Raw genomic sequence first — 27,703 nt, forward strand, 5'->3', positions numbered from 1 at the left:
ATTACAATGCTAATAAACATTTTTAAAATAATAAAATATTTTAAAAACTAAATACTATTAAATAACTTCATGTTTTCTATTATAAAATATTGCTAAAAAATACATAAATAGCATGAAGAAATTCATAAATTTTAAGTAGTTCCAAATATGCATTCTCTTTTTCTAATCAGAGGAATTGATGTTCGAGTCATAAATGTTTTTTGCGAAGGAATTGTTTTCATAGGATCCTTACTCTCTAAAATAGGCAAGCAAGTCATTCTTCGAAAAGATGGTCGTGGTATACTAGAAAACGAAATATTTTCTTTATATTTCATATCAGGTATTTTATATGATATTCCTCCAGTAGATGCCATACGTCGTATCGAATCACACGATCGAGGAATGTTTGATTCAAGATCTCTCGTTTTAGTTCCTGAATAAGAGTTTTTTATAGGCATTGATTTTGGAATTAATTGATATGCAGGTGAATTGTTGGCCTCCGCTTTTTCCATTATTGGTGGAGATAATTTGATTTTAGAAAGCCGTAAAGAAGGTGTTTCCTCAACAAAAGAAAACATTTTGGATCCTTTAAATGGTACACTAATATTTTTAGAATAATTTTAAAAAAAATATTTTATATACCTAGAATGACGCAGAATTTTAGGCGTATAACAATTTTCTGATCCCGTTTTTAACGTACTAGATAATGAAGATCGACGAGTAGTTTTAAATACAGGAATTAAAGAATATTGCTTTGCTAGATATTTTGGACTTTTCGGGGTTTTTGGAGTCATTATACATGATTTAGTTGATTGAGATGCTTCTGATTCTGAGTCATGAGAAACATACTGAGAATTATCTTCAGCAATTTCAAAAGTAGAATCATCTTTCAAAATTATATTATCGATTTTGATAATATCTTTGTTCAAATTTTTCCATCTTTCATACAAGACATTATAACCCTCAATAACATGACTATCACTTGTTAATTTGTTCCAAATCCCCCATTCCATAAGCGTAATAATCCGTATAATAACTATAATTTATTAAAATACAATTAAAATTTTATTTAAAAAAATACCATAACTGTCCTTTTTTATTTTATATGTTTTATAAAATTCACTCGCCTTTTTTGTTAAAGGAGATAAAACATTAAATTTTTTTATTTCCAATTCTAAAGAATCCATAATTTGGGTAGCCTATAAAAATCATTAATATATATACAATAAAAACATGCACACATAAATTCTAAACTTACCTGTTTATTAACTTGTGAAAAAACAAACAACCATTTGTCTTCCTGAAACCTCTTTTTTACATAAAAAAACTCATCTTGTAATTTATTACACTTAATTTCCAAATTGAGTCTTTTTTGTTCTATATTATGAATAGCACTAGGAAACAATTCCGTCGCCTTCTCCTTGAAATACTCAATTCGAAGTTTAAAGAAAATAAGGGATGTCTCAAGAGGTTTAACTTTCTCGTGAACTTGACAAATAAAATTCTGACAATTCATATTCCATTTATTCAATACATCACTTGAATTTATTTGTTCTAAAATCCCTACTTTCTCCCCATCAAAAACATCCTTAACAAATGATTCTAAGGTGCTGATTTCAACGAATCGATCCGAAACAAAAGGAATATAATTACACCGTTCTTTAATCTCGAAAACAAGCACTTCACACTTTTTAAGTTCTTGATTTATCTGATTCAATATTTCAATACAATCTACCCATTCTTTCGAAATTTCTATCCGGGATTTTATAAAACTTAATAACTTTTTAATAAATATCCAGCCTTGATAAACTTCTTGACATTTTGCATTAAAACTTAAAATATCAAAATTTGACAAATTCAAAAAAGCTGGACTAAATGAATCTTTTATAAACTTATCAAAAACCGGCGAAGAATCACGGATCTCTTGTTCTAGCTCATTAAATAACCCTTTTGCTTGATTTACCCATTCAATATCATCTTCCATATCAAAATACTTAAATATATATATAGCCAACTCAATCCACGACAACATATATACTGACATATCCATAAAAATACAAAAATATTCTTCTCCCGCCTCAATATCTTCTTTTTCAAATAATCTCATTCGAGGGACTGATAACAATGATGTAAGCTGAGATAATTGCTCCTGAAATGTGCTTTTTTGAAGAAAATCAACAAATCCCACTCCCATAAGCTTATTTAAATATGAAAAACCCTCATCAACCCCCTTCTTCTCTTCTATTCCATCAATTTCCTCAAAAACATCTAAAGACTTATCCATATTTTTTAACAGTTTTTGTCTAAAAAATTAACTCAAAAAAAAGAAGATAGAATATTCATAAGAAAAACTAACCAAATAACACTCATACAGTCTTTTAATGTTTATACTCTTTCAATAAGTCAGTTTAACATTTTTTGTTGTCTTGACCGAGGCCGTCTATGGTAGTATCGATCTTGATGCGGTTATCTTAAAAAATAATAAAAAATATTAAAAAATATTAAAAAATAATAAAAAAAATAATAAAATGATTGAAACAGCTCAACAATATTTATTGAGCAGTATTCCTAAGCAAGAATGGAGGAATCAAGTATGGTGTAAGTCAACATTAAGGTGAAGATTTTTGTATTTTTTTTATATTTATTTAAAAATTATTAAAGTTATCCTGTTAATCCACATTTATCCATTGAGTCTATTACGGATATGCTTCTTAAAGCGCCGGGCGTTGTGCAAAAGGTATATTTTTGTGAGATTTTATTGAGGGAAATTAAAGTTAAAGGTTCCTTTTGTTTGGAATTTTATTGATAAACCTGTAGACGGTCAAATTTTCTTAGTATGGCTTTCACCGGAATCAAGCATGCATCCGCCTCCAGATGGGCTTCAGTATATGGATTCAGAAAACTGTTATCGTATTGATATTGGGGGAAATGTATTTTTTATGTAGTTTTATAAGAAATTAATTATTTTAGACGGTAGAAATTTTTGAACATAAATATGGATTTCATCCAGTGACGGAATCACATGCATCTCGTATTAGACGGAGATTTAGACTTGTCAAGGGGGGAAATGATCAATTATGGCTTATTTATTATTTAAGATCTAGCGAAAATGGTATTTTTTTCGATAATATATAAATTCGATATAAATTAAATATATAGATCGTTTACCAGCGAATAGTCAAACAGCTATTCCTCAACCACCACGTACTTATCCTCTTCCTTTTATTCAAAATAAGCCATTTTTATTATATGAAAGTGCTACGCCGCAAGCATCTCGATCTTATAACTCAGTCACATCTAATGTTCCAACAAGACCTATGATGTATTATAATAATATAACATCTACTCAAGGAAATCAGAATTTTCAAAAACCTCAATATACTACTCAATCAGGAGGGGCGTATTCTGCAGCAGCATATAATGCGCAACCAAATATGCCTTTATTTTATGATATAAAAAAAAAGCCAAAAACAAATATATCAGCATCTACGGATCATGGATCATCGAATTTTCAAAATCTTTTATTACATCATTCAAAGACGATATCAGAAGAGGAGGAACCACAAGGAGATGAATTGGATTTTTTAACACCTCGCGATATATCTATAGCACGTTACATGAGACACCATGATTGGATGGAGGAAATATTTAACAATACTTTTAAAATAAGTAAGAACTTTTTAAGAGAAATCAATTTTCTAATTTTGAAGGTAATATTTTGTCATCGCCACTTTTTCCTAAGTCAGAAGATTATACAATTGAAGCTTTAAAAGAAAAATTGTCTAATAATGAAATACAGACCATGAAAGATTTACATGAAAAAAAAATTAATGAAATAAAATTTTCGAATGAAACTATTTGGCTTAACAATGCAATTAATGATCTAAATAATGCACAAAATATGGAAGAAATTGCATTCATAACAAAAACTGTTAAAGAAAAATTGAAAAAAAATGTACAAAAAGTATCGGTGAAAGAAATATATATTAAAGAAACGAATAAGGAATTAGAAAATTCGGAAGTTTTAAAAGTATAAAATTTAGGATCATATTCATACAAATATTACAATTTTTAAAATTATATAATAGTACGTGCTTGACGGGATAATTTTGCTACATCCATTTCTATATTTATTATTAGTTGCATATATTGACACAACATTTATTCCTACCTAACTCTGAAAACCTCTCATTTGCTTCTAGTTGTGCCAAATTTAGGCTTTCAAACATTTTTTTTGTATCTACCTGAACATTTTCAAGATCACTTTTTGTTATAGCACTATCTTGTATTTTTTTCAAATCTTTTTCTATCTTTTCTACTTGTTTCACACGTTTAATAATAGAATCTGTCACATGCTGCAGTTCTTCTATAGACAAAAGAAGTGTATTTGATGCATATTGATATTCATTTATTAAATAATAATATCCTACTGCGCTAGCAAGACTTGTTCCAATAAAAAATCCTAGAAATCCTCCACGAAATGAACTAACTATATTTCTTTAGATAAATCTTATATATTTCTCTCTAATAAAATTTACCTACTATCGAAGGTCGACTCTTATTTATTGATGTATCTGGAGCTTTAATATCTGAATAACATCGTATATTCTTATAAATAAACGAACATTTCTCTCTAATTAAGCCTTTTTCAATGCCAATTAACACTTGATTGACATTAAAAAACCGATTCATCCCTTGCCATCGCATATTAATTTTTAACTATTTTTTCGATTTCTTAAAATAAAATTAACCTTTTTTAATAATAAGACAATTATTCTTAAGCAAGCCTTAATATTCCCTTAAGTCTTTTAAATTAAGCTTATTAATCTTTATTCTTACCATTCAAGGGAATATAATATTATTTTAAATGAAATTACTTAAGAAATGATTAAATTCTAAGTATTTTTAAGTTTTCTTAACGATCTTATTCAAATTAACATTCTAATATTCTAATAATAAAAATAAACAAGGACTATTAAGGGCTTATAAGATAGCATATAATAGGCATAAAATGAAGAAATATCATGAAATAACATAAGTATTTAATATAAATTGAAATTAAGAAGATATAAAAGATTTAGAAAAAAGATTAATAAATGAATGCTAAAGATATGAAAATTCTTAAAAAGAAGAAAAAAATTGAAACACGCAAGCAAAATACTAAAAAATACCAACTATTCAACAAGTTTTTATTAGAATTGATATCAATTTTTATTCCAAAACATAATGGTAAAGTTAAGAATTAGAGATATTTGAGGATAATAAATTATAAGGACTAGATGAGAATGTACGCATTTCATTACCTATGGATTTTAAGTAAGATATTATAAGATTTTTACAATAAATTTAGTTTTGAAGGCATCTTGCTCATGCAAATAATAAAAAAGAAATGATTGCTATTTATGAAAAGTTATCTTTTAATGTATATGATGGTATTTGAGGGGAAATTATAAGATTTATTTTTAAATTTTTATTTTTAGAATCAAAAGAAAATACGAGAATTCAGGTATTGTCTGATTCTGGAAATAAATCAGTACCGGAAAATGTAATGAATCCACCTTTAAAAATGTGTGAAAAACCTTTTATTCATTCGACACCAGAAACTTTTATTATACCATCTGAAAGCACTGTTATTTATCGGAACAATAAGAAAAAAACGTTATATTTAAGAAACATACTATTTCAACAGCCATCATTAAGTACAATTGAAAAGTCAGCGGCTACAAAAATATTTTTTGAAACATATTTTCATAATATTTTTAAAAAGCCAAATCCAAGAGAAGAAAGAAGAAAAAATCTAGAAATCCAATTAAAAAATCCAAAATTATCAGATAGAGAACGCGAAAGTCTTCGTCTTAACTTTAACAGGGAAGAAACAGAATATCTTCGATCTCTTCGCCAGCGAGTAGATGTAACGAGTTTTGTTGTTTTAAAAACTATAGGTCATGGTGCTTTTGGTGTTGTGAAATTAGTAAAAAAAAAGGACAATGGCATGATCTATGCAATGAAAATTCTTAAAAAAGCAGACATGTTGAAAAAAGGTCAAGAAGGGCATGTACGAGCTGAGCGCGATCTACTTGCTATGGCAAGTGATAATGGAAGCTGGACTGTAAAATTATGTTATTCTTTCCAAGATCTTGCACATTTGTAAGTTTTTTTATCCAATTATATTTCTAAATTAAGATATAAGATATTTAGTTATGGAATATATGCCAGGCAAATAATGTTAAATTAATAGATATGTTATTCTTATCTCCTATAGGAGGTGATTTATTAAATTTACTTATCGTCAAAGATATATTTTCTGAAGAATTTGCACGGTTTTATATTGCAGAAATGATTCTTTGCATAGAGGAAATACATAAATTAGGATATATTCATAGAGATATCAAAGTAAAAATTGAATTTTAAAAATGAAAAAAAAAACTAATGATGTTAGCCTGATAATTTTTTATTTGATAGATATGGTCATATTAAAATTTCTGATTTTGGTTTATCGACTGATTTATCATGGTTACATGATTCTGCATACTTTGAACATCAAAGAGTATATCTTCTAAAAAAAAGTGGAATTAATATGGGAAATAGCATTAGTAAAAGAAAAGGTCTTAACATATTAACAATGCTTGAATTGTATGAAGATAGAGACACTAGTGATGCAATTCTTCCATGGAATAATGAAAATCGTCGAGAATTTGCATATAGTCTTGTTGGAACCAACAGTTATATGGCTCCAGAAATTATTAGGGGAGAAGGATATACAAAAAGCTGTGATTGGTGGTCTCTTGGTGTTATTCTTTTTGAGGTTTATCTAAATCATATTTTCTCTAGATATCTCTGATAATTAAAAGTGTCTTTATGGATTTCCTCCATTTGTTTCTAAAACTAAACATGCAACAAGAATGAAAATACTTAATTGGCGTCAAGCTTTACATTTTCCTACTACACCTTCAGTTTCTAAGGAAGCGCAAGATCTAATTAAAAAACTTATATGTGATCATAAAGATCGTTTAGGCTCTAATTTGTGTAGAATTTGTCCTGATTCTTTAAATACAATATCCGAATACTCTACTTCTAAAACATATCATTATTGTTCTGACGCAGATGAAATAAAAATGCATTCATGGTTTCGCAATATAGACTGGAACTCTTTGCATAAACAAATACCCCCATTTATCCCTAAAATTAAAAATTTAGAGGATACAAAATATTTTGAAGAACTTAGTAAAGATGAAGTACTTCAATCTACTCTTGATATAAGTCATGATAAAATAAGAGATTCACTTCTTAGAGACAAGGTAATTATAATTTAATACATAAATATCTATGCTAATTTTGTAGATCTATGGAGAACAAATACTTCAAATTCGCAAAAAACTAGCATTTAAAGTATATATTTAAATATTTCTTTTGCTATTTTGTCTTATTAAAACCAGGGTTATACTTATCGAAGAAAACATATTCCTATAAATACCCAAAGCATAACTTGCAACTAACAAAAGACAATTAAATAACAACAATTGCATATTGCTATTAAATATATCCATTTTATTACAAAGAATATAATCATAATATATATATATAATAAAAGCAATGTTTTAAATAATATATTATTATACTATTTTATAAAATAAAAATTCACATATTATCTAAGTAATTGTTGCTAATAATTCTTTGCTAAAAATAGTTTTGTTTATACTTCCAAATCATATTTCTAAAATTCCTATGTGTTTCTGGAAGAAAAATAGTAGATGCAGCTAAAGAAATAAATATTGGAGTCATAAATCGTATCGAAAATGAACCTAAAAACAATCAAAATCTACTTAAATATAATAATTAAAAATATATACGTCTTTGTGTTAAAATTAATCCTGCCATTCCTGCAATCATTACATATATTCCTCCTGATATAATTTCTCCATTTGAAGGTACAAGTTCCTTAGCAAACTTTTCTACCTTATTTTCAATCCCAATCCATTTATCTACTATATTTTCGATTCTCATTGACACATCTTTAACATTTTTTTCAAGTTGATTTCTACTTTGACTGATTTTTAATTGCAAAGTTGATGGTGGTATTTTAATTAATGTTACTTCATTTTCTTCTTTATTATATATAGGAAGCTAAAACAAAAATTAAACGAACCCTTATATATTTAAACCAATATCCACTTTTTTATCTTCAAGAATTGACATTGTTATTTAAATAATTAAATTTTCTAAAAATTACTATTAAAAATTCTTGACCTTGACCTCTAGATACTTGTATTCAAAAATATAGGGTTTAATATCGTTAACTATTTTTAGAGACAAAATATCTTAAAACAGAATAGCTATTTACTGTTTTCATATTTAGTTACAATTCTATTTTTAGAAATATTTCCTTATTTATATTATTCTAACTAAAAATAAAATACAAATAAAAATATATATCTAAATGATTCCTATTTTAACTTTTATTAATATATTTTTTATTTTTACGTTTTTTATAAATAAAATTATTAATTATTATTTTTGTACATCATTAATTAGAATATATAATAAATATATAAATTATCACAACCTCATGCAACTAATTTCTCTTTTTGAAAATAATTTCTAGATTTTGATATCTTGGTTAATTATATAATTCGATTATGCCTAATTCTGTTTTTAATTAAAGTTGATAAAATTAAGTCTTTAATTTTGAGTAATAGGATGATTATTTTTAAAAAAGAAAGCGCAGATTAGCATTACTTTTCACAAACTATTTTTAAATCTTATTATATATTTTTCTAAACTAGATCTGTAAAATTGGGATTTTGTGGCTGGTTCATGATAATTAATCACTAAAAAAAATTAAGCCATATATTAATATTTTTATAACAAAGAGGCATATAATATCTTTAAAATTAATGATCTTTTCTAAAAGTCTTAAAAATATTTATATTAATTTGAAAAATCCAGAAATATTTAAGGATCCAACATAAAATTCATGATTCTACGTCTTTAAAGTATTTATTAATAGTACTCTGGATTTATAAGACATAATAGATTATTGGATCATTCAATATTAGAAGTCTATAGGCATTATATTTCTCTTAAATATTAATTTTATATTTTGGAGATCTAATTGTATTACTATTTATTACTATTTATTACTATTTATTACTATTTATTATGAGATTACTATATGGTTTATTTGCTCGTCGAAGTGGACTACACTTATGCATAATCATGGTATTTTTTATAAGTTATATTTCATCAATGCCTATTATGAGTTATTCTAATATATATTTGACCAGTACACATCTAACACCAAGATTTTTAGGGGTATGAATATATTAATATAATATGTATATAGTTTATAATTTTTATAGCTTCCTTCGTTTGGATTTGTATTCTATATCATTGATTACATAAGGGAACTTCTTAGGTATTTAAGAGGTAGTAGTAAACATGACGAAAATATTAAACCTTTTAATACAACGAAAATTGATGTTCTTACTCCTATTACTGATCGAAAACCTCTTGATTTTTTTAAACCTGTGAATAGTACACTTTCTCCATTATCTATTAAAGATGAAGATCTTAAAAAACCTATTCAGACAAATAAATTTTATTCTAATCTTTATCTGGGCAATCAACGTTTTCCCTCATTTTTAGATCCCTATGTTCTTACATGGACTTATGGAGACTATAGCGGAATAGCTGTTGCTCATTCAGATGATAATCAGAAGGTTTTAAAAGACTTTGCGTTTTGTTGATTGTAAAACACTAATTATTTTTAAGGTATTTGAAGGAGGCAACCCTCCTAAATATTTCTTTAACCCTCTTGGTGTTTATTCAGCAGTTTTTAGTGCTGAAGAATTAAAAAATGCAAATTTTACATTAACTTCTCTTGATCAGATGTCTGTTAATGTAATTATAAAACCCAACAATTCTAAAGGAGGAAATTTAGAAATGCCTTTAGTTAGAGGAATGGCTTATGTAACCGGAATTTATACGGGTTTGACACCTGTTTTTACATCAGTCGTTGGATTTCGATCTATTGAAAAAGAGAAAAAAGATGATTATTATAAGTTTAAAGCAACTTTGCATGATGAAAAAAAATGGCTTTTATATGTTTTTCCGAAAGAAATGTCTGAATTTGATTTTATAATAAACGGAACGACGTTAAAGGCAACTAAAGGAACATTCAATGGATATATACAGGTTTCAAAAATACCAGTCGATAATGACGGGGCAGAAGGGATTATTGATGCTTCTGCTGGTACATATGCAACAAAGATTATATTGTCGGCATCAGTTTCAGGCAATATGGGCAATTATTCTTTTACGTTTCAAACGAATGATTACAAAAACAGATCATTACTTCATTTTGCTATGCCTCATCACATTGCTTCATTTGATAACGATACGACTTCTAGAAAAACTAATTTCTCTCTTCCAAGTCCAACTAATGGATTAATGACTGCTTATACCGGGAAGTTTTGGAATATGGTGGAAAATGATTTACCTACAAATATTAGCTTTTCTCCATATTCGCCATCAGGCAAAGAACCTTCATATTCAGAGGAAGCTAAAGAAGCGATTAAGAAGGCTGCACAAGAAGAAGTTGCTCAAAACTTTTGCTCGCAATTGGACCCGAACAGTTATTATTTTTCTGGAAAGGCACTTTCAAAATTCGCATTATTATGTTATTCTATTAAAACTGTTCTTAATAATGATACCCTTTTTAAAGAATGCTCAAAAAAGCTTAAAGATTGTCTTGCGCCATTTGTAAAAAATAATTACACATATAAATTGGTTTATGATCAAACATGGCGTGGAATTGTTACAGAACGAGGATTTATAAAAGAACCTTTTTCGGATTTTGGTGCGACTTTTTATAATGATCATCATTTTGTAAGCTTTAATAGAACTTTGAGGATTTTACTAATTTTTTTAAAGCATTATGGATATCTTATATTCGCAGCAGCAATTATGGGATATCTTGATAGCGAATGGATCAAAGAAAATAAAGATTGGTGTATTGATTTAATGCGAGATGTTGCAAATCCAGTCGATGATGCTTATTTTCCGGCTTTCCGTTATTTTGATTGGTTTACAGGCCACTCTTGGTCTAAAGGACTATATGAGTCAGGAGATGGCAAAGATGAAGAATCATCGTCAGAAGATTATAATTTTTACTTTGCGGCTAAACTACTTGGTCATTCAATTAATGATACCGTTATGATATCTAGATCAAGTTTAATGTTAGCTATTTTGAAGCGATCATTACTTAGTTACTTCCTATACGAACCCACGAATACTATAATGCCTAAGTCATTTATTCCTAATTATGTTGCTGGAATCAAATTTATGAATAAAGTATGTCAATTATAGCTTTATATTTTATTAATATTTGATCTAGATAGATCATTCTACATATTTTTCTCCAAGATTAGAATGCATTCAAGGAATACATATGCTTCCATTAACGTATGTTTTTTTAAATATCTAATTTTTCTAATTTTTATGTTTAGATCCATAAGTCCTTATATTCGAATACCATCATTTGTTAAAAGTGAATGGGAAAATAAATTACAATCAATAGTTGGAGGTATTCCAGATGGATGGAAAGGTATTCTTTATGCAAATCTCGCTATTTCTGACCCGAAAACATCATTTAATTTCTTTTCAAAGAATTTTGATAAAAAGTTTCTTGATATGGGCTCTTCTTTGACATGGTATCTTGTATTTTCATCTGCTTTTCTAAATTCGGCATAATTCATTTTCATTGTTTATAATCTAAAAATTATAACAACTATGTATATACTGTATAATTCATAGCATGTAATTGTAATCATATATTTTATATATCTATAATATACCAAATCATAGTCATTATTTATTAAACATGTTTTTTTTTTTTTTCAATTTATATTTTATCTATTAGGTATAGGAGCTTATCTTATTAAGGTTTTTAAGAATTATTTATCATTAATGTTTATATGGCTTATAAATAGATATTTTTTCAAAACCAATATATTCGACGTTCTCCAAATTTATAAATCTTTGAAGAGAATAACATAAGCACAATATATGTACAACATTACTCTATAAAGTTAAAAAATTAGCAAAACATATAATTTTTTTGTTTATTTTAAATATATAATATATTCCTTAGCATATTTTTAATATTTATGATGAAAAGTATAAATTTTTATTTAAAAACTTATAATTAAAATATTTATCAAGTATAAAAAATTTCATTAATCACATAATTCATTTTTTACAATGATTGAAATAAAAAAAACTAGTAAATATTCCTTTTTTCATTTATTTTTGGATATAAAATCTTACAAAAAATAAATATAAAAATATTAATTTTTAAACAATAATAGCTCATATTTAAAAAATACTATAAAATCTTAACTTAAATAACATCAATTCACATACTAAAATCATAATTTGTAATAGTTTTCAAATCATTTTTAATATTTTTTATTTTATATTTTATTTATACATATAATTCTATTCAAATTCGCCATTCTTTTTAAATAAAACACAATAAATTATTTTTTAATAAATTTTTATAAACGTTCTTATGTTCTACTTTTTTTCTAAAAATATAAAGAATTATAAAAAACCTTAGTAAATAATTTCAGATCGTTTTTAAAAAAGTACTTCAATATTTAAAATATTTTAATATCCTAAATATAAAATATTTTATACAGATTATTTCTTCTTAACTAAGTCTAAGTAGTATTAGAATGTCTTTAGAATCATCTAAAAGGCCTCAACCTATAGATGAAGAGACAAATTGTGAATTATCGACTAAACGTCAGGCTATATTAGATAAAATAGAATCATCAGATGAAACACAGATTGTAACACTTAGAGGAATTATTTCAGGACGGGAAGCTACAGCAATTATTGAGGAAAACGGGGAAAATATAAGGCTTTTGCAAGAAAAAACAGGATCTCAAATACATTTGAGTGAAAATGTTCTTGGATCAATTGAAAGGATTTTAACATGTACTGGAACAGCGAAATCAGTTGCCAAGGCATTTTCACTTATTATTCGTCTCTTACACAATGAAGATTTAGATACAATTTCAAGTCCGGATGATAAACCTCACAGAATTCGTCTTGCAATTCCTCATGTTCTTATAGAACATATTATTGGAAAACATTCTTCTAATATTAATGAAATTCAAAAGATTTCAGGTGCACGCATGAGTGCATCAGATACTCTTCTTCCTTTAAGCACTGAAAGGACATTGGTTATATATGGCATAGCAAGTGCTATATATACAGTTATTTTTCATGTTGCTATAGCTGTTTTTCAACAAGCAGATCGCATGGTAAATCTTCAAACATGTATGTATAATCCACTAAGTATGCATGGTGGCTATGGTTATCCTATGACGTTTCAGAGAGTTTTGCCTAATGATACAATGTTAACACCAGCCAATCCATATGGGGTTCCTCCAAATATTTCTATGCAGCAAAATTATCAATCATCTAATTATATGCCTGCTGATCCTCAAGCTATAGCTGCATATAATATTCAACAACAAAACCAAGTAAATTCCCATAATACTCAACAAGGGCAAACACAGCAATTACCTCAACAGTTACAACAGCCACAATCACAGCAATCACAGCAATCACAACAATCGCAGTCACAACAATCACAGTCACAACAATCACAGCCAGCACCTGGTCAACCAATCACTCAACAAATATTTATTCCAAACGACATGGTATTATTTTTTTTTAGTATATTAGAAATTTTTGTTAATTTTCATTATTTACAGGTTGGTGCAGTAATTGGCAAAGGAGGAACAAAAATCAATGAAATTCGTCAGCTTTCTGGTTCCCATATAAAAATTAATGAACCTGCGGACAATTCAGCAGAAAGACTAGTAACTATAACAGGAACACCAGAATGTAATCAGATGGCATTGTATATGCTTTATTCTCGTCTGGAAAATGAGAAGGTGAAAAGTTAATATCAAAATAGCCATTTTAATATTTGAATATAGCATCGTATTTAAATGTACATAAAAAAAATATAGTTTATATATTAATTTTTTTATTTACATCTCTTTTCAATAAGCGAAGCACGATCACCTTCTTCGTCATATTCTTTCTTAGATATCCATCTATAAAATTACTATTAGAATACATTAATTTTAATAAACTAAAAAAATACAATTGATGAAATGTTCCTAAACTAGCCAAAATACTTCCTCCTAACCATGAAGCATATTTTCGTTCTACAGTATTTCCTGAGGCATTAATTTTAATTCGACTCCCTGGTGCTATACCAAATTAAAAACTTTCGATATCGTTATTCTTACCTAAAAGTTGAAGTTCTGTTAAAATACGATCTCCAAACCCTTGTATCAAAGACGTCCCTCCTGTTATAATAATATTTCCTAGCAGTGTCGCTCGAATATCTGTATCGCATGCCATTGCACTATTATAAAGCAATTGAGCTAAAGAGATAGAATTTTCTGGTGGTATTATTTCTGGAGATTCCTATATATTTTTTAAAAAGAGGAATTGAACAACTAAGTCTTACTGTAGCTAAGAATGAAGGATTAAATAAAACTTCAGGTACTTTATATCGATCAATATCAATTAAAAGATTATAGCCATCTGGAAATTCAAAAGCTTTTGCTGGTCGAGATGATGGTATTCTAAAAAGATTAAATATTTGAAAAAAAAAAAAATATTACGATTCGCTTAATGATTTTTCAAAAACCTGGCAAATACTTTCTTTAAATTCTTGCATAACACGATCCTGTTGAAAAACATGAAAACTCTCACAAATATTTGAAAATTTACGCAATTCAGCACGGGAAGGCGCCTCTATATCCACAGGAACCTTTTTTTTAACCATATAATGAGGAACAATAGGGATATTAGCTCTAGAAAAATAAGCACGAGCTTGGGCAGATAGATAATTTCCAGCAATATTTTGTTTCATAACACCTAATGTATATATATATACTTAGCCCATCAATATATATCAATATATTTTACCTCTTTTTAAAACAAGACCGTCATAAATAGGTGTAACAGATGCTACCTGGGCACCAACATCAAGAATCAATGCTGTAGATTTGCCATTAGCAAATGATGCACATACTGCATTTTTTGCAAGATAAAATGCAGGTGATCCAAACTTTTCAAATACAATTTCCATAGTTTTTTCTCGATTTTTAGGAGGGTTCCAACTTGGCTCAGTTACGAGTAACGGATGCTCGGTTGGATCAACTCGTAAGCTTGTCTTTATTGCATATAACCATATTTTTGATACAATATCCCAATCATGTACAATCCCATCTAACATAGGATTTTTGATTTCCATTCCAGCTCTAGGTGCATGTATAGAATTATCTCCAAATACTATTTCTGAATTGTTATTTTCTACCAAAAGACCATAACTGCTTTCTATAACGCATTTTGGAGTATCTTCACCAGCATAACCTGCACGAGTATGTTGAGATCCTGGATCTAAGACAATTGCAGAAATTTCATCTCCTCCATATATTTGAGTTGTCATTTTTTTAATAGATTTTAAAAATTAAATTTTAAATCTTTGATTTATATAAAAACAAACAAGAATAAATAAACTTTTTCTTAACAAAAAATAGTTAAAAATCTTGTAGAATTAAGTTAATAAAGTTTAATAATTTTATAAAATTTTTGTTATAAAAATACAGTAACGTAATATAAAAATTATATAAAATTAAGAGTTTCTTAAGAAATATAATCATATATTATAAACATTAGTGAATTGATTCACAAAATATAATTATTGCTTTTGAAATAGTTTTAAATATAAATTAAAAAAAGAAAACATTTATTATAAAAAAGTACAGAAACAATTAAAAATGTATATATTATATACTTATAATTTCTTGAAAATATATTTCATATTCATTTTTCTGCTATTTAAACTAATTTCTAAAATTTTGTTTAAATATTTAGGTTTTAATAGAAGTCATATTAAATAAACATTTCTGTGATTAAAATTCTTATAACTTTATTTATTAAAATGTGAAATTAACTTATATTTTTCAGATTTATTCCTTACTAAATATTTCTAACTAATTTTCATAAAATTTCTAACATGAAAGATTGTTTAACAAAATTATTTATATTAATTTATTTTAAGCAAATTATATAATTTATTAACTTTATCATATTTTACAGATTAGATATCTAATATAAATATTATAATTTCTATTATTTATGCTTATTAAAGTAGTTCGTTTTTACTTAATACATTTATAAAAATCATATTTTTTAAAACAGCCTATTTAAAAATTTACTAAATCTTTAATAATATATTTTTGTATATATATCCTATTTTCGGCATTACTATAAATATTTTCATATTTAGTCATAAATAGTTGTATGTAACGGAGTTCTTTCTCTCATTAATTCCTTTAAAATAATTAGAAACTTATCCTTCCGTAGCATATCTGCAGTAATAATAGACAACATATTTTCTGAAAAAGATGAGTTTTTGCGTGTTTTACTTTTTATATCTTTCGTTTTTAGAAAAAGGTCTGTTTTCAGCCTTTTGAGTTCAAATTCTAGATTATTTGTTTCATTCATGCTTTGCTGAATCAAAGAATTAATTTTTCCCAAAGCCTTTTTAATTGATTCTAAGGAAGGTAATTTAATATTACCATTGGTCTTTCCAGCAAGCTTTGCTTTATATAATGCGAAGCTCTCTTCTGCTTTCCATAAATAATTCTCAACAGTCTACATATTATTAATATATATTTCTTAAAATAACAAATTAATACTTGACATATTTTTCGTAATTTTATTTGATTTTCAAGATGTTCTGATCCTAGTTGCCGAACCTTAATCATTCGTGTAAATTCATGATCTGTTCTTGCTCTAATAAATCTAGATACTTCTATATGTTTTGCTTCTACTAATAATATATAAGCTCTAGTGAATAATCTTCTAAAAATAATATACTGACGTTTAATGAAGGTTTTTTTAAGAGATTTTATGATATCAAGATTTGTATCTTCTATTTTTTGGAAATTCGAAATATTGTTTAATAAATCAAATATTATTTTTCCCATTTGTGGAATTTCTTCTAACTTCCATTCTTCAATATGCCTCCTGAATATATCAACAGAATCATTCTCTACACTATTATCTTCTTTTTGATCTTCTATAAATAGACTTAGACTTTCAAGATTTTTTTGAATCTACAATTTTATATAAATCTATACAGAACTTTAAAACTATTATACTTACAATGTTTAGTTCATTATCCATCTGTTTACATATTATATCAATTTCCTTAAAAAGGCCCTAATTTAATTAATAACCATTCTTTTCTAAAAAAATATTTACCTTTTCTTTGCTTTGAGCTTTCAATGCTTCACTCATAGAAAGCAATGGTTTCAGTTTCATCATATATTGATTTTTAAATAATGGAGACCGTTTAATTGTATCATTATGAGTTTCGTCAGCAATATCCTTCAATGGAGCTTTGATTTGAGAAAGATCAAAAGAAAAAATTTCATCATTTTTAGATTCCAAAGTATCCGAATTATTAGAAAAAAATATAGAAGATGAATCGGGTAATGCTTTGGAATTTTGTAATTTTGAATGATTATATACTATTTGTTCTGGCTTATCTTTAAGATTTTTATGTAAATTATAATTATCATTTGCGAAATCAATACTTCTATTTTGATTCAATACTGAAAGAGATAGAGTATCAGGTTTTTCTTTAACATTTTCGTGTAAATTCTCTGTAATTTTGGAAATATCTTGAGATTGTAAATTCCTATTAATATCATAAATAGTAGATTCGTTTGAAGATATATTAAAACTATCTTTCGAAACATTTCCTTTCGAAGACGATAGATGTTCAGGGAAAAGATCTGATGAAAAAGGCTATTTTTTATTATTTTTAAGAAAATTAAAATCATGGTCAAATACTTCATTTTTATTATTTTGATTAAATTCGTTTTCCTCATGACTTTTATCTTTAGTGACATCATTACGAGATATATTATCCGAAAGAACAGGTAAATCTATACCACTAGAAGAAGTCTGATGAGTTTTGCAGATTTCATTTATGTTTTCTGGTAACTTGTCAATTTTATCAAAAAAATTAAATAAAATACCATTTTTATCTTTAAAAAAGAAACTTGTAGCTATTTTTTCCTAAAAATAAGTCAGACAACTTATGTAATTCAATAGTAAAACTTACTTTTGTTTCAATTTTATCATTAATTTTAGGTTGAAAAACATCAGAATAGCTAGAAAAAGATACAGAAGTACCTAAGTTCCCTGTTTCTCTTTTTATCTGATTCTCTTGATCAACAAAAGAAGAACTGGAAAGAGTTTTTTCCTGTACAGTTAAAGACGATAGAGTAGGAATTTTAGAATCTGAAAAAAAAGAATGCTCTTTTCCAAAAGAAGCAAAAGGAGACGATATTTTTGAAGAAAGACTAAAAGTATCAAGTGATTGAGACTGACTATTCATAAAAGCATTCTTTTCATTATTATCAAAGCATTTATCAATTTCTCCATAGGAATTATCATGTATTTCAGGCTCTTTATTCGAAATACAATCTATCTTATCCTCTAAAATACTTTCATTTTTCATTTCTAATGCATCTTCGATTTCGTCTTCATCTCGAAACCTTGATGAATCTGCAAATGAAAATAAAGGTGTTGATTTACTAAAAATAGATTCCATCTTATTTTCAGGTGTTTCTGATGAATTCTGGACCAACTTTCCAAAAGGCGACTCATTATCAGATTTAATCGAAGATGTAAAAAATGTTGGCTTAATAGTTTGTGATACATTATTAAAAAAACTTTTCCCGAATGCTGCATTCTGGATACCTGAAAAATTAGATTGTTGATATTTATATGTCATAATAAAACCTGTATTTCCAGAAGAGCCAAACAGAGGATTTCCAAAAGCAGGTGCACCAAAAGCAGGTGCACCAAAAGAAACGCCAAATGAAACAGGGTTATTAACCATTGGCCTAATTGTCTGTGAATTTAGTGTATTTTCAAGCATAGGTTTTGAGTTTAAAACAGGCAAACTTGGTACAGGCGCAGACTTAAAACCAAAACCAAATTCTTTTGCAGTTTCAACTGCATTTTGATTAGAACCTAAATAATGTAAATATTCAGAATAAAATAAAATAAATTGATACATATATCAGAAGTATTTTCTTTAGAGCAAATAGAATCATATGTTTTGCATGCTTTTATTGCATCTACATAAAGAACATAGTATCCAGTTAAAAGATAATCATTATTAAGAAGATAAAGAATAGGGAGAGGGGGGCCTTCCTTCGGTTCTTCGCTTGGAAATAACGGTTTTTGAACATTTTGAGATGAAGTGAAATCAAGTGCAATACCAATAGGAGAAGTATCACGATCGTTTAAAATAGAATATGGTAAAGAAACTCTACGAGTTTCGTTAGATATAGTCAATGTTCTCCATACTAAATCATCTTTATTGCGAACGACTATACCAATATCTGCACTCGCTGTTGCAGCAACAATAATAAAGCTTTTTAGGTTAGGTTCCCTAAAATTAATTAAAAAGTTTTAATAATAGTATTAACAAACCAGTTTTTAAGATATCTAATAAAGTGATGATCAATTCTACTAGTTAAACCGAAAGGTGGACTAGGATCTACAAGTTTCCCATAAGTAATAATTCCATTTTGTTCTCTAGTAATTATAAAAATTACATAGTCATGTCTCAAATCTTCTGTAGATCCATGATCATTATAAACTACAAAAAAAACATGATTTTCTAGCCATAAAATAGAGCTTACTATTGTCTTTAATACTATAATACTTAAATTTTAAAAAATTACCATAATATGCATCATTCAATGATTTCGGCTTATTAATAACTGCCTTTAATGATCCATCTGGGGTATATTGAGCCAGTTTCCCTTCTGATGTTCCACAGACTATTTGTTTACCTTTTTGAGACCATGAAACTTCTTATATTAAACAAATTTCATACGTCATAAATATGCTTACATGAAGTTACATTATTTACCAACGGTTCTGAAATACTTCTTTGAGAGAAATTAATCAAATGAAGATTGCCAAAAAAAGTCAATACTGCAATCATATTGCTATTTATTGGATTAGGAAGAACATCCTTAATATTTTCAACTTGAAATATAAATTCTGGTTTAAGAGAATTATCCTAAATTGTTTAAAATATATTTACAATAATTATAAACAAATACCTTTTGAAACAATTTTTGTGTACAGTAAAACATAATTTCATTTTCCTCAGTGACTACAATCAAATATTCTTCATCAGCACAAAAAGAAAGATTTATAATTTTTTTTTGCAAATGTATTATTGATAATGGATTATGTTCTGCTATCTTTTTGACGATATTGCCTTTTAAACTTTCCCTTAAAGATTTAGTTGTTCCAAACGCAAATCCTATAAAAATCAGTCGTAGCCTTTTAATCTATAAACTTTCATAAACCTGAAGGTATTCCTACAGCATAATAACCATTTTTATTCCCAATACATAATAAAGATGCATTATATCTAGGTGTTTGATCTGTAAAAATTTTTTCAATTTGTATATAAGCATTATGCTGTAAAGATAAAAAACCAAAGTTCTAAAAATGAATTTAGAGATAATATTCAAGACATTTTAACTAACATCCGTATCAAGTTCTTCTAATTCAACGTACATTTCATTGGAAGGTTGCGAAATTGAAGTATTAAGAAAAGAAAATGAATTTAACATGATAAACTTGAAAATTAAGTAAAATTTTTATAAACTACTTAAAATTGTTTTAAAATATTGTTTTTATAATTCGCAACATGACCGTAAATAAAAATAAAATATTAAAATGATTTAATTTTTTTATAGTTTTTTTTAAACAATTTATAAAAACTTCGTGATTCAAATTTCATTTATATTAATAATATTAAATTTAATATAATTATTCCTTAAATATTAATTTCTAAAGAAATAACATAGACGTTTTATAAAACTAAATATTCTCAATATTATAAATTAAGTTTAGTAAAAAAATATTATTACTTTTACAAAGCTAAATTATTAGTACGCAGTTTTAGAAATTATAGTTCTATACTAATATAAAAAAATAACAGCTTAATATTTTTTATATTAAAAAATGAGATATGTGTCTTAATATAAAACCATTTCAGTAAAAATTACAAATAAAAAATTATAATTACAAAATTACACTATAACAATTAAATTATATATATATATATGCATTATATGTCAATAAAAATTTTTATCTATTTATTTAAACAAAATTAATATTGAACTTTGTATATTATAATACACTTAAATTACTTTGGTTCTCGAAAAAAGTCTAATTATAAAAATGTAGGGTTATTTTTCTAACTAAAAGTTCTAGAAATATATTTCATAAATACATTACATATATAGATATAAGTGTACACATTGAATATATTGATATAGACATTAAGTATATATATATAATTTATTATAATATATTGTTTATTTGTTGGGATATTTTTATATAAAGAATAATATCACTTTTTACATTGATAGTAATTTGATTTCAAGTGTCTGATTTTCATTAATTTTAGAAAAAAATAGTAAGCATATTTAATTAAGATTCCAAAATATTAAATTAGTTGGTATTAATAAAACCCGTTTATATTTACATTTTATAAATTTAGGGAAATAGTTATATACACCAAAAATGCATTAATATAAGTTATTTAAAGTTATACTAATATAAACAGTCTAAAGCTATATTAATATAAACGATCTAAAGCTAATAAAATATTGTGCTAATTTAAAAAGCTATTTTTTAAAAAATTTAATCGATGAAAATCGAAAGTTGGGTAAATTCTCCCCATAGTGTAAAATAAAAAATTTATATAATTATATTTAATGTTCATCAACACATAAGAAATTTAAAACAATGAAGAATATTATATTTCTAACTTTTGTAGGATTTATATTAGATTTTTTTAAATCTATTAATACAATTTATGCTGCACCAAATTATATTTCCGGTAACAGAAATTCTATCTATTTTATTATTTATCATTAAATATTCTAGATAAAGATGGGAATAAAAATATTAAATTAAACAGTAAGTTTTAGCTATTTTGTGATTACTGAATTATTCATATATATCCAGATCACATTAATGATGCTGGCCTTTCATTTGAATCAAACGATAATCTGAATTATGAAAAAAAGAATACCCTAAATCCTTTAGGGCTAGAGCTTAAGGATACTTGTAAAAATATTGCTTTCGAGACTAAGAGCGGTATATTCCATTATTTGTATTTATTTATTAATAATTATAGAAATTACTAAAAAATGCGTGTTGGATAAATTAAAAGAAACACGTTGTTCTGATGCTAATATAATTTGTTTATGTGATTCCAAGGCTTCGCACAAAGTAATTCATGATTGTTCGCAATATCCACAATACGATATTACGTTTGATATTTCTTTTAATAAGCTCTGTTTTTCGGCTATTATAGATCCTGATTGTAGTTCTCTAACTAATCCATCTTTTCCTACAGTTATATGTAAAGACCCTTTCGAAGAAACTGAACTTAATGGTATATAAGCTTATTTGTGATTTTTTCTTAATTTAATATTAATTAGAAGATGCAAAAGAATGTATCGAAAGAGCAGTTAAACATTCTATGTGCAAAAATGTTAATGATGCATCGTGTTTATGTGATTCCAGGTCTTTTAATTATGAAGTTTCTGTATGTATTAAAGATGTTTCATTTGGAGAAAAAGTCGGTTCTTTTTTGAATACTTTATGTAATACACCAGCCTTACTTCCTGGATGTTCTCATCCTCTACAACAACCACTTCAAACAATAGAAAGTGAAAAGAATAACGGTAAAAGACTTTATAAAATTAAAATGAAGGAAACAATGTTTTTGATATTTGGAATAATTATACCCATCATCTTATAACTTCTGGAAATATAAAAAGATATAACTTGATTATTAAAAGGTATATTCGATATTTATAAAATTTCTGATATGAATAAATATTTTACCTTTTGCGGATTAATTCATGACTATTTTATAATGAATTTAATTTTTTATAATGTTAAATAATGCTAATTTTATAACTAGTATATAAAATACTTTTTAATTTGTATGTAAATTTGAAATCTACATTTAATTAATTTCTGTGAATTAAAGAAATACATGTTTTACAATCTTTATGAGTTCTTCCAATACATACCAATATATTTTGTTCTAGAAATTATTTATCATGCAAAATAAAAAAAAGATAAAGTTTGTATAGGAACTAGATAAAATATAAAATATTTTAGTAATTAAACTATACAGAATGCTTATATTTTTTACTAAAAATAACATCTAAAGAATAAACAAAATTAATATTCACTATTCATATTTAATATTTAATATTTCTAAGAACCTAATTAATTTTTAAAAACTCAAAAAAAAATCTTTTTAAATATTATTTTATTATAAAGTAAATTATTTTTGTAAAAGATTATTCATATTAAAGATTATCAAAGAAATTAGTAAAAAATTATAATAAATAAAAAAATTAAGATATGAAGTTAGAAATTTACAAATGAACTGAAAATATATAAATTATAAAAAATATCAAAATAGAAAAAAAGATCGGATTAACAAAGTTTATAAGACAAATATACATAGCGCAACTAAATTAGATAAAAATATTATTAAAAAAATTAGAAAAACATAAAATTATAACAAAATAAAAAAAAAAATAATACACCAATATTAAAAAACATTAATTATTGAAAACATTTCTAAACAGGAACATGTAATCAAGAGCTCTTTAAATTATATTAAAATAATCTTTATATAAAAATTTGTATTTATCAAAAAAACTAAAAATCTACTAGAAAATATTAAAAATAATAAAAACAAAAAATCAACACTACTTACATATTATTTATTTACCATTTCTATTCGAAATTTATAAGCTTTAATTTCGAAAACTTTTGAATTGGAATTTTCAAATCTTGATATCAATAGCGAAAATGATTATCATTATTATTTATAAAAAAAAGTATCCACATTTATATTTTTTATAAATGTATTGTTATTTATTTCAAAATACTATTTTAAATCATCTTTATTTTTTTCTATTTAAAATTTAAATTTTATTAGCTTATAAAGGATTAGAAAATTTCAAGATTGATAGGTACACAAAATCTAAAAAAAATCACATAACAAAAAAGAATTTAATAGTTTGAGTTTCAACTTTTATATAGTATTCTTTTTCAAAAGTACAATTAATAATTCATTACTTTCATTATACATAAGAATTCTCTATTAAAATATACAACTTGCTATAGTAATTAGTTGTTTTTATTGAATTATGCTAAAAAACACTTAATCATTATCTAAAATTACAATATCGAACTACACATAATTTCGCTATTTACAAATATCTAAATTTTTGAAATGATTAAATATTTCATTTCTAAATTTTACCTTAAAATTTATTTGAAAAATATGTTAGAAATTTTTGTAATGTCAATACTAAAAGGAACAGTTTTAGGCTCTTTTAAAAAATCATTAAATATTATATAATTAATTTTTTATCTTTTAAAAATTTAAAACATTTATATTCCGATTTCATCAAAATCATATTTTAAATAACTATTTTAATCTTTTTACGTTAAATGTGCTTAATTATTTAAACTTTTAAGAAATCAATAATATATTCTGCACAATATATTTAATTATCTGTATTAATTTTGCTATATATTAATTTTTATTTTCCCAGTTTGTAAAAATAGCGATTATATTTTTTTAGAATTGTTAAATTAATTAAAGATTTTTACTTTAAATAAATATAAAAATAAAAAAAATAGCCTGGTTTCTTCGGGTATTCTATTTATATCAAGTTTATGTTGTATTATTTTATATTTTTTTCATTCGTTACGTTATTTTTAGAAGCAGAATCATATGAAACACAGGATAATAAAACGAACCACCATTTATATTCAAGAAATCAGGAAAATATAAAAGTTCTTTCTACGGAATTTAAGAAACCAGATAATGATTATTCTTCGTATCGGCTTATTGAGATATCTAATAACCTTCAAGTTTTATTAATTAATGATCCACAAAGTAAACTATCTGCAGCTTCAATGAGCATAGGTATCGGACATTATAGTGATCCTGTAATTTTATGGGAAAAAGATATGTTTTCTTATATATTTTAGGATGATATCCCTGGTCTTGCTCATCTTTGTGAACATATGCTATTTATGGGAACAAAAAAAGTAAGTAAAATATATATGTGGTATTTATATTTAAATCCATAGTACCCTAAAGAAGATGACTTTTCTTCTTATATAAAAGCTCATTCTGGTCAATTTAATGCGCTTACTTCATCAGAAGAAACAAATTATTTCTTTCATATTGCACCTGATTATTTCGAAGAAGCATTGGATAGATTTTCACAATTTTTTATTGTACCACTGTTTCCAAGAACAGCTGTTTATCAAGAAATACATGCAATTAATTCTGGTCTTTTATTTTTTTAATAAAACTTTTTTAGACTTACAAATTCTAGAATTTAAAAAAAATCAGCAAAATGAGGAATGGAATATACTACAGCTTGAAAAATCTCTTTCAAATGAAAAATCTCCTTATCATAAATTTGGTACAGGAAATTATCAAACATTAATGGATAATCCAAAAAAAAATGGCAAAGACATTTTAGAGGAAGTTAAAAATTTTTATTTAAAATACTATTCTGCAAATTTAATGAAACTTGTTGTAATTTCAAAAGGTTCTTAGTTCATTTTTATTTTAAAATATCATTCCTTACTATATATTAGAATCTCTTGACGAGCTCCAGGGATTAATTATTAAATATTTCTCTCAAATTCCTGATAAAGGAATTCAGAGACCTCAGTTTATGGAAAAGCCATTTACAGATAAACATCTTGGTGTAAAATTTTCTTATTTCATGATTATAGAATTTATATTTATTAGATGCAATGTTGGTATAAATCGGCAAAAGACTCTATAAAAATGACACTTACGTTTCCTATTGAATTTCAAACGATTTTATATAAGAGCAATTCTTTTGCGTATCTTAGATATTTACTAGGTTATATTTTACAGTTTTTAATATTTTATTCTAAACAGTACGCTAGAACATCAAGCTTCTAATTCTCTTTATGATTTTTTATCAAAAAAAGGCTGGATATTTTCTATTAAGTAAATATTTATTGGAATTTTAGATTATATTTAATTTTTCTGTTAGTATTGATATCGAATATATAGTTTCAAATGTAAATTTTTTTAGGATAATTTTAGTTCTTACCTCTAAAGGATTAGGTATTATTTTCCTTTTCCTAAAGGAAACAACTTATTCTTTTAGATGAATATGAGGACTTAATAGTTTCAATATTTCAGTATCTGGATTTTCTTAGAAGTTGTTTTGTTTTAATTTGAATTATAATATTAAAAAATCGTAGATATAGGGCCTCAGGAATGGATTTTCAATGAATTGAAGCAGCTGGATGATATGTTTTTTCGATTTTCGGATTATACAACATCATTTCGACGTGCTTCAATTTTATCAAATGTTATGCAAAAAACGTATTTAAATTATTCAGATTTATTGAAATATAGTTTTCTTTCTGAATACAATTCACAGCATATCATAGATTTACTAGATTTATTGTGCCAAAATAATTACTTACTTTCTATTTCCTCTAAAACGAAACCTGGTGATTGGAATGCAAAAGAATTTTGGTATGGATCAGAGTATAAATTTGAATCTTTACCGAAAACACTTGTACGGGTATTTTAGCAAACTAAAACTGCCTTATTTTTAATAATAATAGAAAACAAATAATTTGGTAACTAATGGCTTATTTAAGTTACCTAATTCAAACAAATATATCTCAGAAGAATTTTTTATAAAACCTCCTTCTGAGAACGTAAATTCTATAATTTATTAATTAAATTATTTAATTCTATTTAGAGAGTAGACAAGCTTCATCTTGCGTATAGTACAGATGTTCTTCGTTACTGGTATAAAGATGATATGCATTCTAATCCTAAAACATACTTATTTTTATTTTTTAAATTGTATTAATGAAAACAATGCTTTGAACATTACTTACAGTATTTTAGACCAGGATATTCTGACACACCTTTACAACAAACACAATTAAAGTATGTTTTTAAATTTTATATAAATTATATCATAATTCCTAGGGTTTATATAAATATGTTGTTTAATAGTATTGTTGAAATAGTCTATTATGCGGATATTGCGGGATATCAGATTAGTATACTGCCTCATAAATCAGGATTTCAGCTATCTATATATGGGTTTAATGGTAAAATGCTTGAATTGCTTGAAGATATCTTAGATGCTTTTTTAAATTTCCAACCTACCCTTTCTAAATATAATTTTTTTAAGGAACGTCTAAAATCAGACATTGATATTGATTCTATCGAACCTGCTAAACAAATAAAGTCTGTTATTTCTTCGTATACTGAAACTTACTGGCCTTATAGTGAAATATTAAATGCACTAGAGTGTATTTTACCTTGGAAATGTAATTTTTTACTAACTTTGAATATAGTACTCACCTTTGCTGATATTGAAATGTTTCATAAAGTGCGTTTTTTTCAAGTTTCTGTAGACGCATTAGCAGTTGGAGTACT

At 25.7% G+C, this 27,703-nt stretch overlaps 11 protein-coding genes across 11 annotated transcripts; 6 read left to right on the top strand and 5 right to left on the bottom strand.

Annotated features, from left to right (window-relative positions):
* Positions 1-87: 87 nt before the first annotated feature.
* T552_02955 (hypothetical protein) lies at positions 88-2,362 on the bottom strand. Its single transcript, XM_018371477.1, has 5 exons — positions 2,336-2,362; positions 1,238-2,282; positions 1,061-1,178; positions 622-1,015; positions 88-579 (listed from the first exon to the last, which is right to left on the bottom strand). The coding sequence occupies exons 2-5, from the start codon at positions 2,261-2,263 to the stop codon at positions 132-134; spliced, it is 1,986 nt and encodes a 661-aa protein (XP_018224922.1). The 5' UTR covers positions 2,264-2,282; positions 2,336-2,362; the 3' UTR covers positions 88-131.
* A 99-nt stretch (positions 2,363-2,461) lies between these two features.
* On the top strand, positions 2,462-4,537 carry T552_02956 (hypothetical protein). Its single transcript, XM_018371478.1, has 6 exons — positions 2,462-2,593; positions 2,641-2,716; positions 2,760-2,909; positions 2,950-3,091; positions 3,139-3,648; positions 3,690-4,537. Exons 1-6 carry the CDS (start codon positions 2,508-2,510, stop codon positions 4,013-4,015), a joined length of 1,290 nt encoding a protein of 429 aa, XP_018224923.1. The 5' UTR covers positions 2,462-2,507; the 3' UTR covers positions 4,016-4,537.
* Positions 4,018-4,731, bottom strand: T552_02957 (hypothetical protein). The gene is made up of 3 exons (XM_018371479.1): positions 4,518-4,731; positions 4,151-4,468; positions 4,018-4,103 (listed from the first exon to the last, which is right to left on the bottom strand). The coding sequence occupies exons 1-3, from the start codon at positions 4,684-4,686 to the stop codon at positions 4,057-4,059; spliced, it is 534 nt and encodes a 177-aa protein (XP_018224924.1). The 5' UTR covers positions 4,687-4,731; the 3' UTR covers positions 4,018-4,056.
* A 251-nt stretch (positions 4,732-4,982) lies between these two features.
* Positions 4,983-7,380, top strand: T552_02958 (hypothetical protein; the record flags this gene model as incomplete). Its single annotated transcript, XM_018371480.1, has 10 exons — positions 4,983-5,017; positions 5,061-5,208; positions 5,259-5,295; positions 5,338-5,411; positions 5,460-6,126; positions 6,170-6,195; positions 6,242-6,372; positions 6,419-6,784; positions 6,831-7,277; positions 7,321-7,380. Exons 2-10 carry the CDS (start codon positions 5,076-5,078, stop codon positions 7,378-7,380), a joined length of 1,941 nt encoding a protein of 646 aa, XP_018224925.1. The 5' UTR covers positions 4,983-5,017; positions 5,061-5,075.
* Positions 7,381-7,611: 231 nt separating this feature from the next.
* T552_02959 (hypothetical protein) lies at positions 7,612-8,221 on the bottom strand. The gene is made up of 3 exons (XM_018371481.1): positions 8,152-8,221; positions 7,830-8,103; positions 7,612-7,781 (listed from the first exon to the last, which is right to left on the bottom strand). The coding sequence occupies exons 1-3, from the start codon at positions 8,173-8,175 to the stop codon at positions 7,657-7,659; spliced, it is 423 nt and encodes a 140-aa protein (XP_018224926.1). The 5' UTR covers positions 8,176-8,221; the 3' UTR covers positions 7,612-7,656.
* A 959-nt stretch (positions 8,222-9,180) lies between these two features.
* T552_02960 (hypothetical protein) lies at positions 9,181-11,775 on the top strand. The gene is made up of 6 exons (XM_018371482.1): positions 9,181-9,291; positions 9,339-9,698; positions 9,751-10,866; positions 10,912-11,331; positions 11,375-11,442; positions 11,487-11,775. The coding sequence occupies exons 1-6, from the start codon at positions 9,196-9,198 to the stop codon at positions 11,728-11,730; spliced, it is 2,304 nt and encodes a 767-aa protein (XP_018224927.1). The 5' UTR covers positions 9,181-9,195; the 3' UTR covers positions 11,731-11,775.
* An 889-nt stretch (positions 11,776-12,664) lies between these two features.
* T552_02961 (hypothetical protein) lies at positions 12,665-14,040 on the top strand. Its single transcript, XM_018371483.1, has 3 exons — positions 12,665-13,712; positions 13,767-13,949; positions 13,995-14,040. The coding sequence occupies exons 1-3, from the start codon at positions 12,717-12,719 to the stop codon at positions 14,004-14,006; spliced, it is 1,191 nt and encodes a 396-aa protein (XP_018224928.1). The 5' UTR covers positions 12,665-12,716; the 3' UTR covers positions 14,007-14,040.
* T552_02962 (hypothetical protein) lies at positions 13,999-15,569 on the bottom strand. Its single transcript, XM_018371484.1, has 6 exons — positions 15,001-15,569; positions 14,694-14,949; positions 14,537-14,654; positions 14,313-14,493; positions 14,165-14,273; positions 13,999-14,114 (listed from the first exon to the last, which is right to left on the bottom strand). Exons 1-6 carry the CDS (start codon positions 15,521-15,523, stop codon positions 14,045-14,047), a joined length of 1,257 nt encoding a protein of 418 aa, XP_018224929.1. The 5' UTR covers positions 15,524-15,569; the 3' UTR covers positions 13,999-14,044.
* A 747-nt stretch (positions 15,570-16,316) lies between these two features.
* Positions 16,317-20,805, bottom strand: T552_02963 (hypothetical protein). The gene is made up of 16 exons (XM_018371485.1): positions 20,673-20,805; positions 20,490-20,628; positions 20,238-20,443; positions 20,023-20,194; positions 19,851-19,979; positions 19,597-19,807; positions 19,176-19,555; positions 18,898-19,131; positions 18,215-18,855; positions 18,129-18,168; positions 17,941-18,086; positions 17,347-17,895; positions 17,248-17,304; positions 16,964-17,198; positions 16,779-16,912; positions 16,317-16,734 (listed from the first exon to the last, which is right to left on the bottom strand). The coding sequence occupies exons 1-16, from the start codon at positions 20,757-20,759 to the stop codon at positions 16,363-16,365; spliced, it is 3,732 nt and encodes a 1,243-aa protein (XP_018224930.1). The 5' UTR covers positions 20,760-20,805; the 3' UTR covers positions 16,317-16,362.
* Positions 20,806-21,891: 1,086 nt separating this feature from the next.
* Positions 21,892-23,012, top strand: T552_02964 (hypothetical protein). Its single transcript, XM_018371486.1, has 5 exons — positions 21,892-22,036; positions 22,084-22,116; positions 22,165-22,296; positions 22,337-22,597; positions 22,644-23,012. The coding sequence occupies exons 1-5, from the start codon at positions 21,943-21,945 to the stop codon at positions 22,964-22,966; spliced, it is 843 nt and encodes a 280-aa protein (XP_018224931.1). The 5' UTR covers positions 21,892-21,942; the 3' UTR covers positions 22,967-23,012.
* A 1,857-nt stretch (positions 23,013-24,869) lies between these two features.
* T552_02965 (hypothetical protein) lies at positions 24,870-27,667 on the top strand (the record flags this gene model as incomplete). The annotated part of the gene is made up of 15 exons (XM_018371487.1): positions 24,870-25,191; positions 25,234-25,293; positions 25,336-25,540; positions 25,587-25,805; positions 25,855-25,967; positions 26,012-26,129; positions 26,176-26,239; positions 26,286-26,359; positions 26,403-26,456; positions 26,500-26,828; positions 26,872-26,967; positions 27,012-27,118; positions 27,164-27,205; positions 27,248-27,576; positions 27,622-27,667. Coding segments are annotated over exons 1-15 (2,130 nt in total), but the record flags the coding sequence as incomplete, so codon positions are not given.
* Positions 27,668-27,703: the final 36 nt, after the last annotated feature.

Source organism: Pneumocystis carinii, assembly GCF_001477545.1.
Source record: "Pneumocystis carinii B80 chromosome Unknown supercont1.13, whole genome shotgun sequence".
In the NCBI taxonomy this organism is placed as follows: Eukaryota; Fungi; Ascomycota; class Pneumocystomycetes; order Pneumocystales; family Pneumocystaceae; genus Pneumocystis; species Pneumocystis carinii.

Bases quoted from the DNA above. Each gene is read 5' to 3' on its own strand.
- T552_02962 (XM_018371484.1), bottom strand. From the start codon at position 15,523: ATGACAACTCAAATATATGGAGGAGATGAAATTTCTGCAATTGTCTTA. The intron at 14,494-14,536 runs GTAAGACTTAGT...AAAAATATATAG, and splicing joins ATCCTTCATTCTTAGCTACA to GAATCTCCAGAAATAATACC. The intron at 14,115-14,164 runs GTATTTTTTTAG...GTAATTTTATAG, and splicing joins TTAGGAACATTTCATCAATT to ATGGATATCTAAGAAAGAAT.
- T552_02960 (XM_018371482.1), top strand. From the start codon at position 9,196: ATGGTATTTTTTATAAGTTATATTTCATCAATGCCTATTATGAGTTAT. The intron at 9,292-9,338 runs GTATGAATATAT...TAATTTTTATAG, and splicing joins TAACACCAAGATTTTTAGGG to CTTCCTTCGTTTGGATTTGT. The intron at 10,867-10,911 runs GTAAGCTTTAAT...ATTTTTTTAAAG, and splicing joins TTTATAATGATCATCATTTT to CATTATGGATATCTTATATT.
- T552_02957 (XM_018371479.1), bottom strand. From the start codon at position 4,686: ATGCGATGGCAAGGGATGAATCGGTTTTTTAATGTCAATCAAGTGTTA. The intron at 4,469-4,517 runs GTAAATTTTATT...AAAGAAATATAG, and splicing joins GAGTCGACCTTCGATAGTAG to TTAGTTCATTTCGTGGAGGA. The intron at 4,104-4,150 runs GTAGGAATAAAT...TAATAAATATAG, and splicing joins TGAGAGGTTTTCAGAGTTAG to AAATGGATGTAGCAAAATTA.
- T552_02963 (XM_018371485.1), bottom strand. From the start codon at position 20,759: ATGTTAAATTCATTTTCTTTTCTTAATACTTCAATTTCGCAACCTTCC. The intron at 18,169-18,214 runs GTAAGTTTTACT...ACTTATTTTTAG, and splicing joins ATGATAAAATTGAAACAAAA to GAAAAAATAGCTACAAGTTT. The intron at 16,735-16,778 runs GTATTAATTTGT...AATAATATGTAG, and splicing joins AATTACGAAAAATATGTCAA to ACTGTTGAGAATTATTTATG.
- T552_02955 (XM_018371477.1), bottom strand. From the start codon at position 2,263: ATGGATAAGTCTTTAGATGTTTTTGAGGAAATTGATGGAATAGAAGAG. The intron at 1,179-1,237 runs GTAAGTTTAGAA...TGATTTTTATAG, and splicing joins TTTCACAAGTTAATAAACAG to GCTACCCAAATTATGGATTC. The intron at 1,016-1,060 runs GTATTTTTTTAA...AATAAATTATAG, and splicing joins AATAAAAAAGGACAGTTATG to TTATTATACGGATTATTACG.
- T552_02956 (XM_018371478.1), top strand. From the start codon at position 2,508: ATGATTGAAACAGCTCAACAATATTTATTGAGCAGTATTCCTAAGCAA. The intron at 3,092-3,138 runs GTATTTTTTTCG...TTAAATATATAG, and splicing joins TTTAAGATCTAGCGAAAATG to ATCGTTTACCAGCGAATAGT. The intron at 3,649-3,689 runs GTAAGAACTTTT...CTAATTTTGAAG, and splicing joins TAACAATACTTTTAAAATAA to GTAATATTTTGTCATCGCCA.
- T552_02964 (XM_018371486.1), top strand. From the start codon at position 21,943: ATGAAGAATATTATATTTCTAACTTTTGTAGGATTTATATTAGATTTT. The intron at 22,037-22,083 runs GTAACAGAAATT...TAAATATTCTAG, and splicing joins TGCACCAAATTATATTTCCG to ATAAAGATGGGAATAAAAAT. The intron at 22,117-22,164 runs GTAAGTTTTAGC...ATATATATCCAG, and splicing joins TAAAAATATTAAATTAAACA to ATCACATTAATGATGCTGGC.
- T552_02961 (XM_018371483.1), top strand. From the start codon at position 12,717: ATGTCTTTAGAATCATCTAAAAGGCCTCAACCTATAGATGAAGAGACA. The intron at 13,713-13,766 runs GTATTATTTTTT...CATTATTTACAG, and splicing joins TATTTATTCCAAACGACATG to GTTGGTGCAGTAATTGGCAA.
- T552_02959 (XM_018371481.1), bottom strand. From the start codon at position 8,175: ATGTCAATTCTTGAAGATAAAAAA. The intron at 8,104-8,151 runs GTGGATATTGGT...TTTTTGTTTTAG, and splicing joins CAATTCTTGAAGATAAAAAA to CTTCCTATATATAATAAAGA. The intron at 7,782-7,829 runs GTATATATTTTT...GATTGTTTTTAG, and splicing joins ATTAATTTTAACACAAAGAC to GTTCATTTTCGATACGATTT.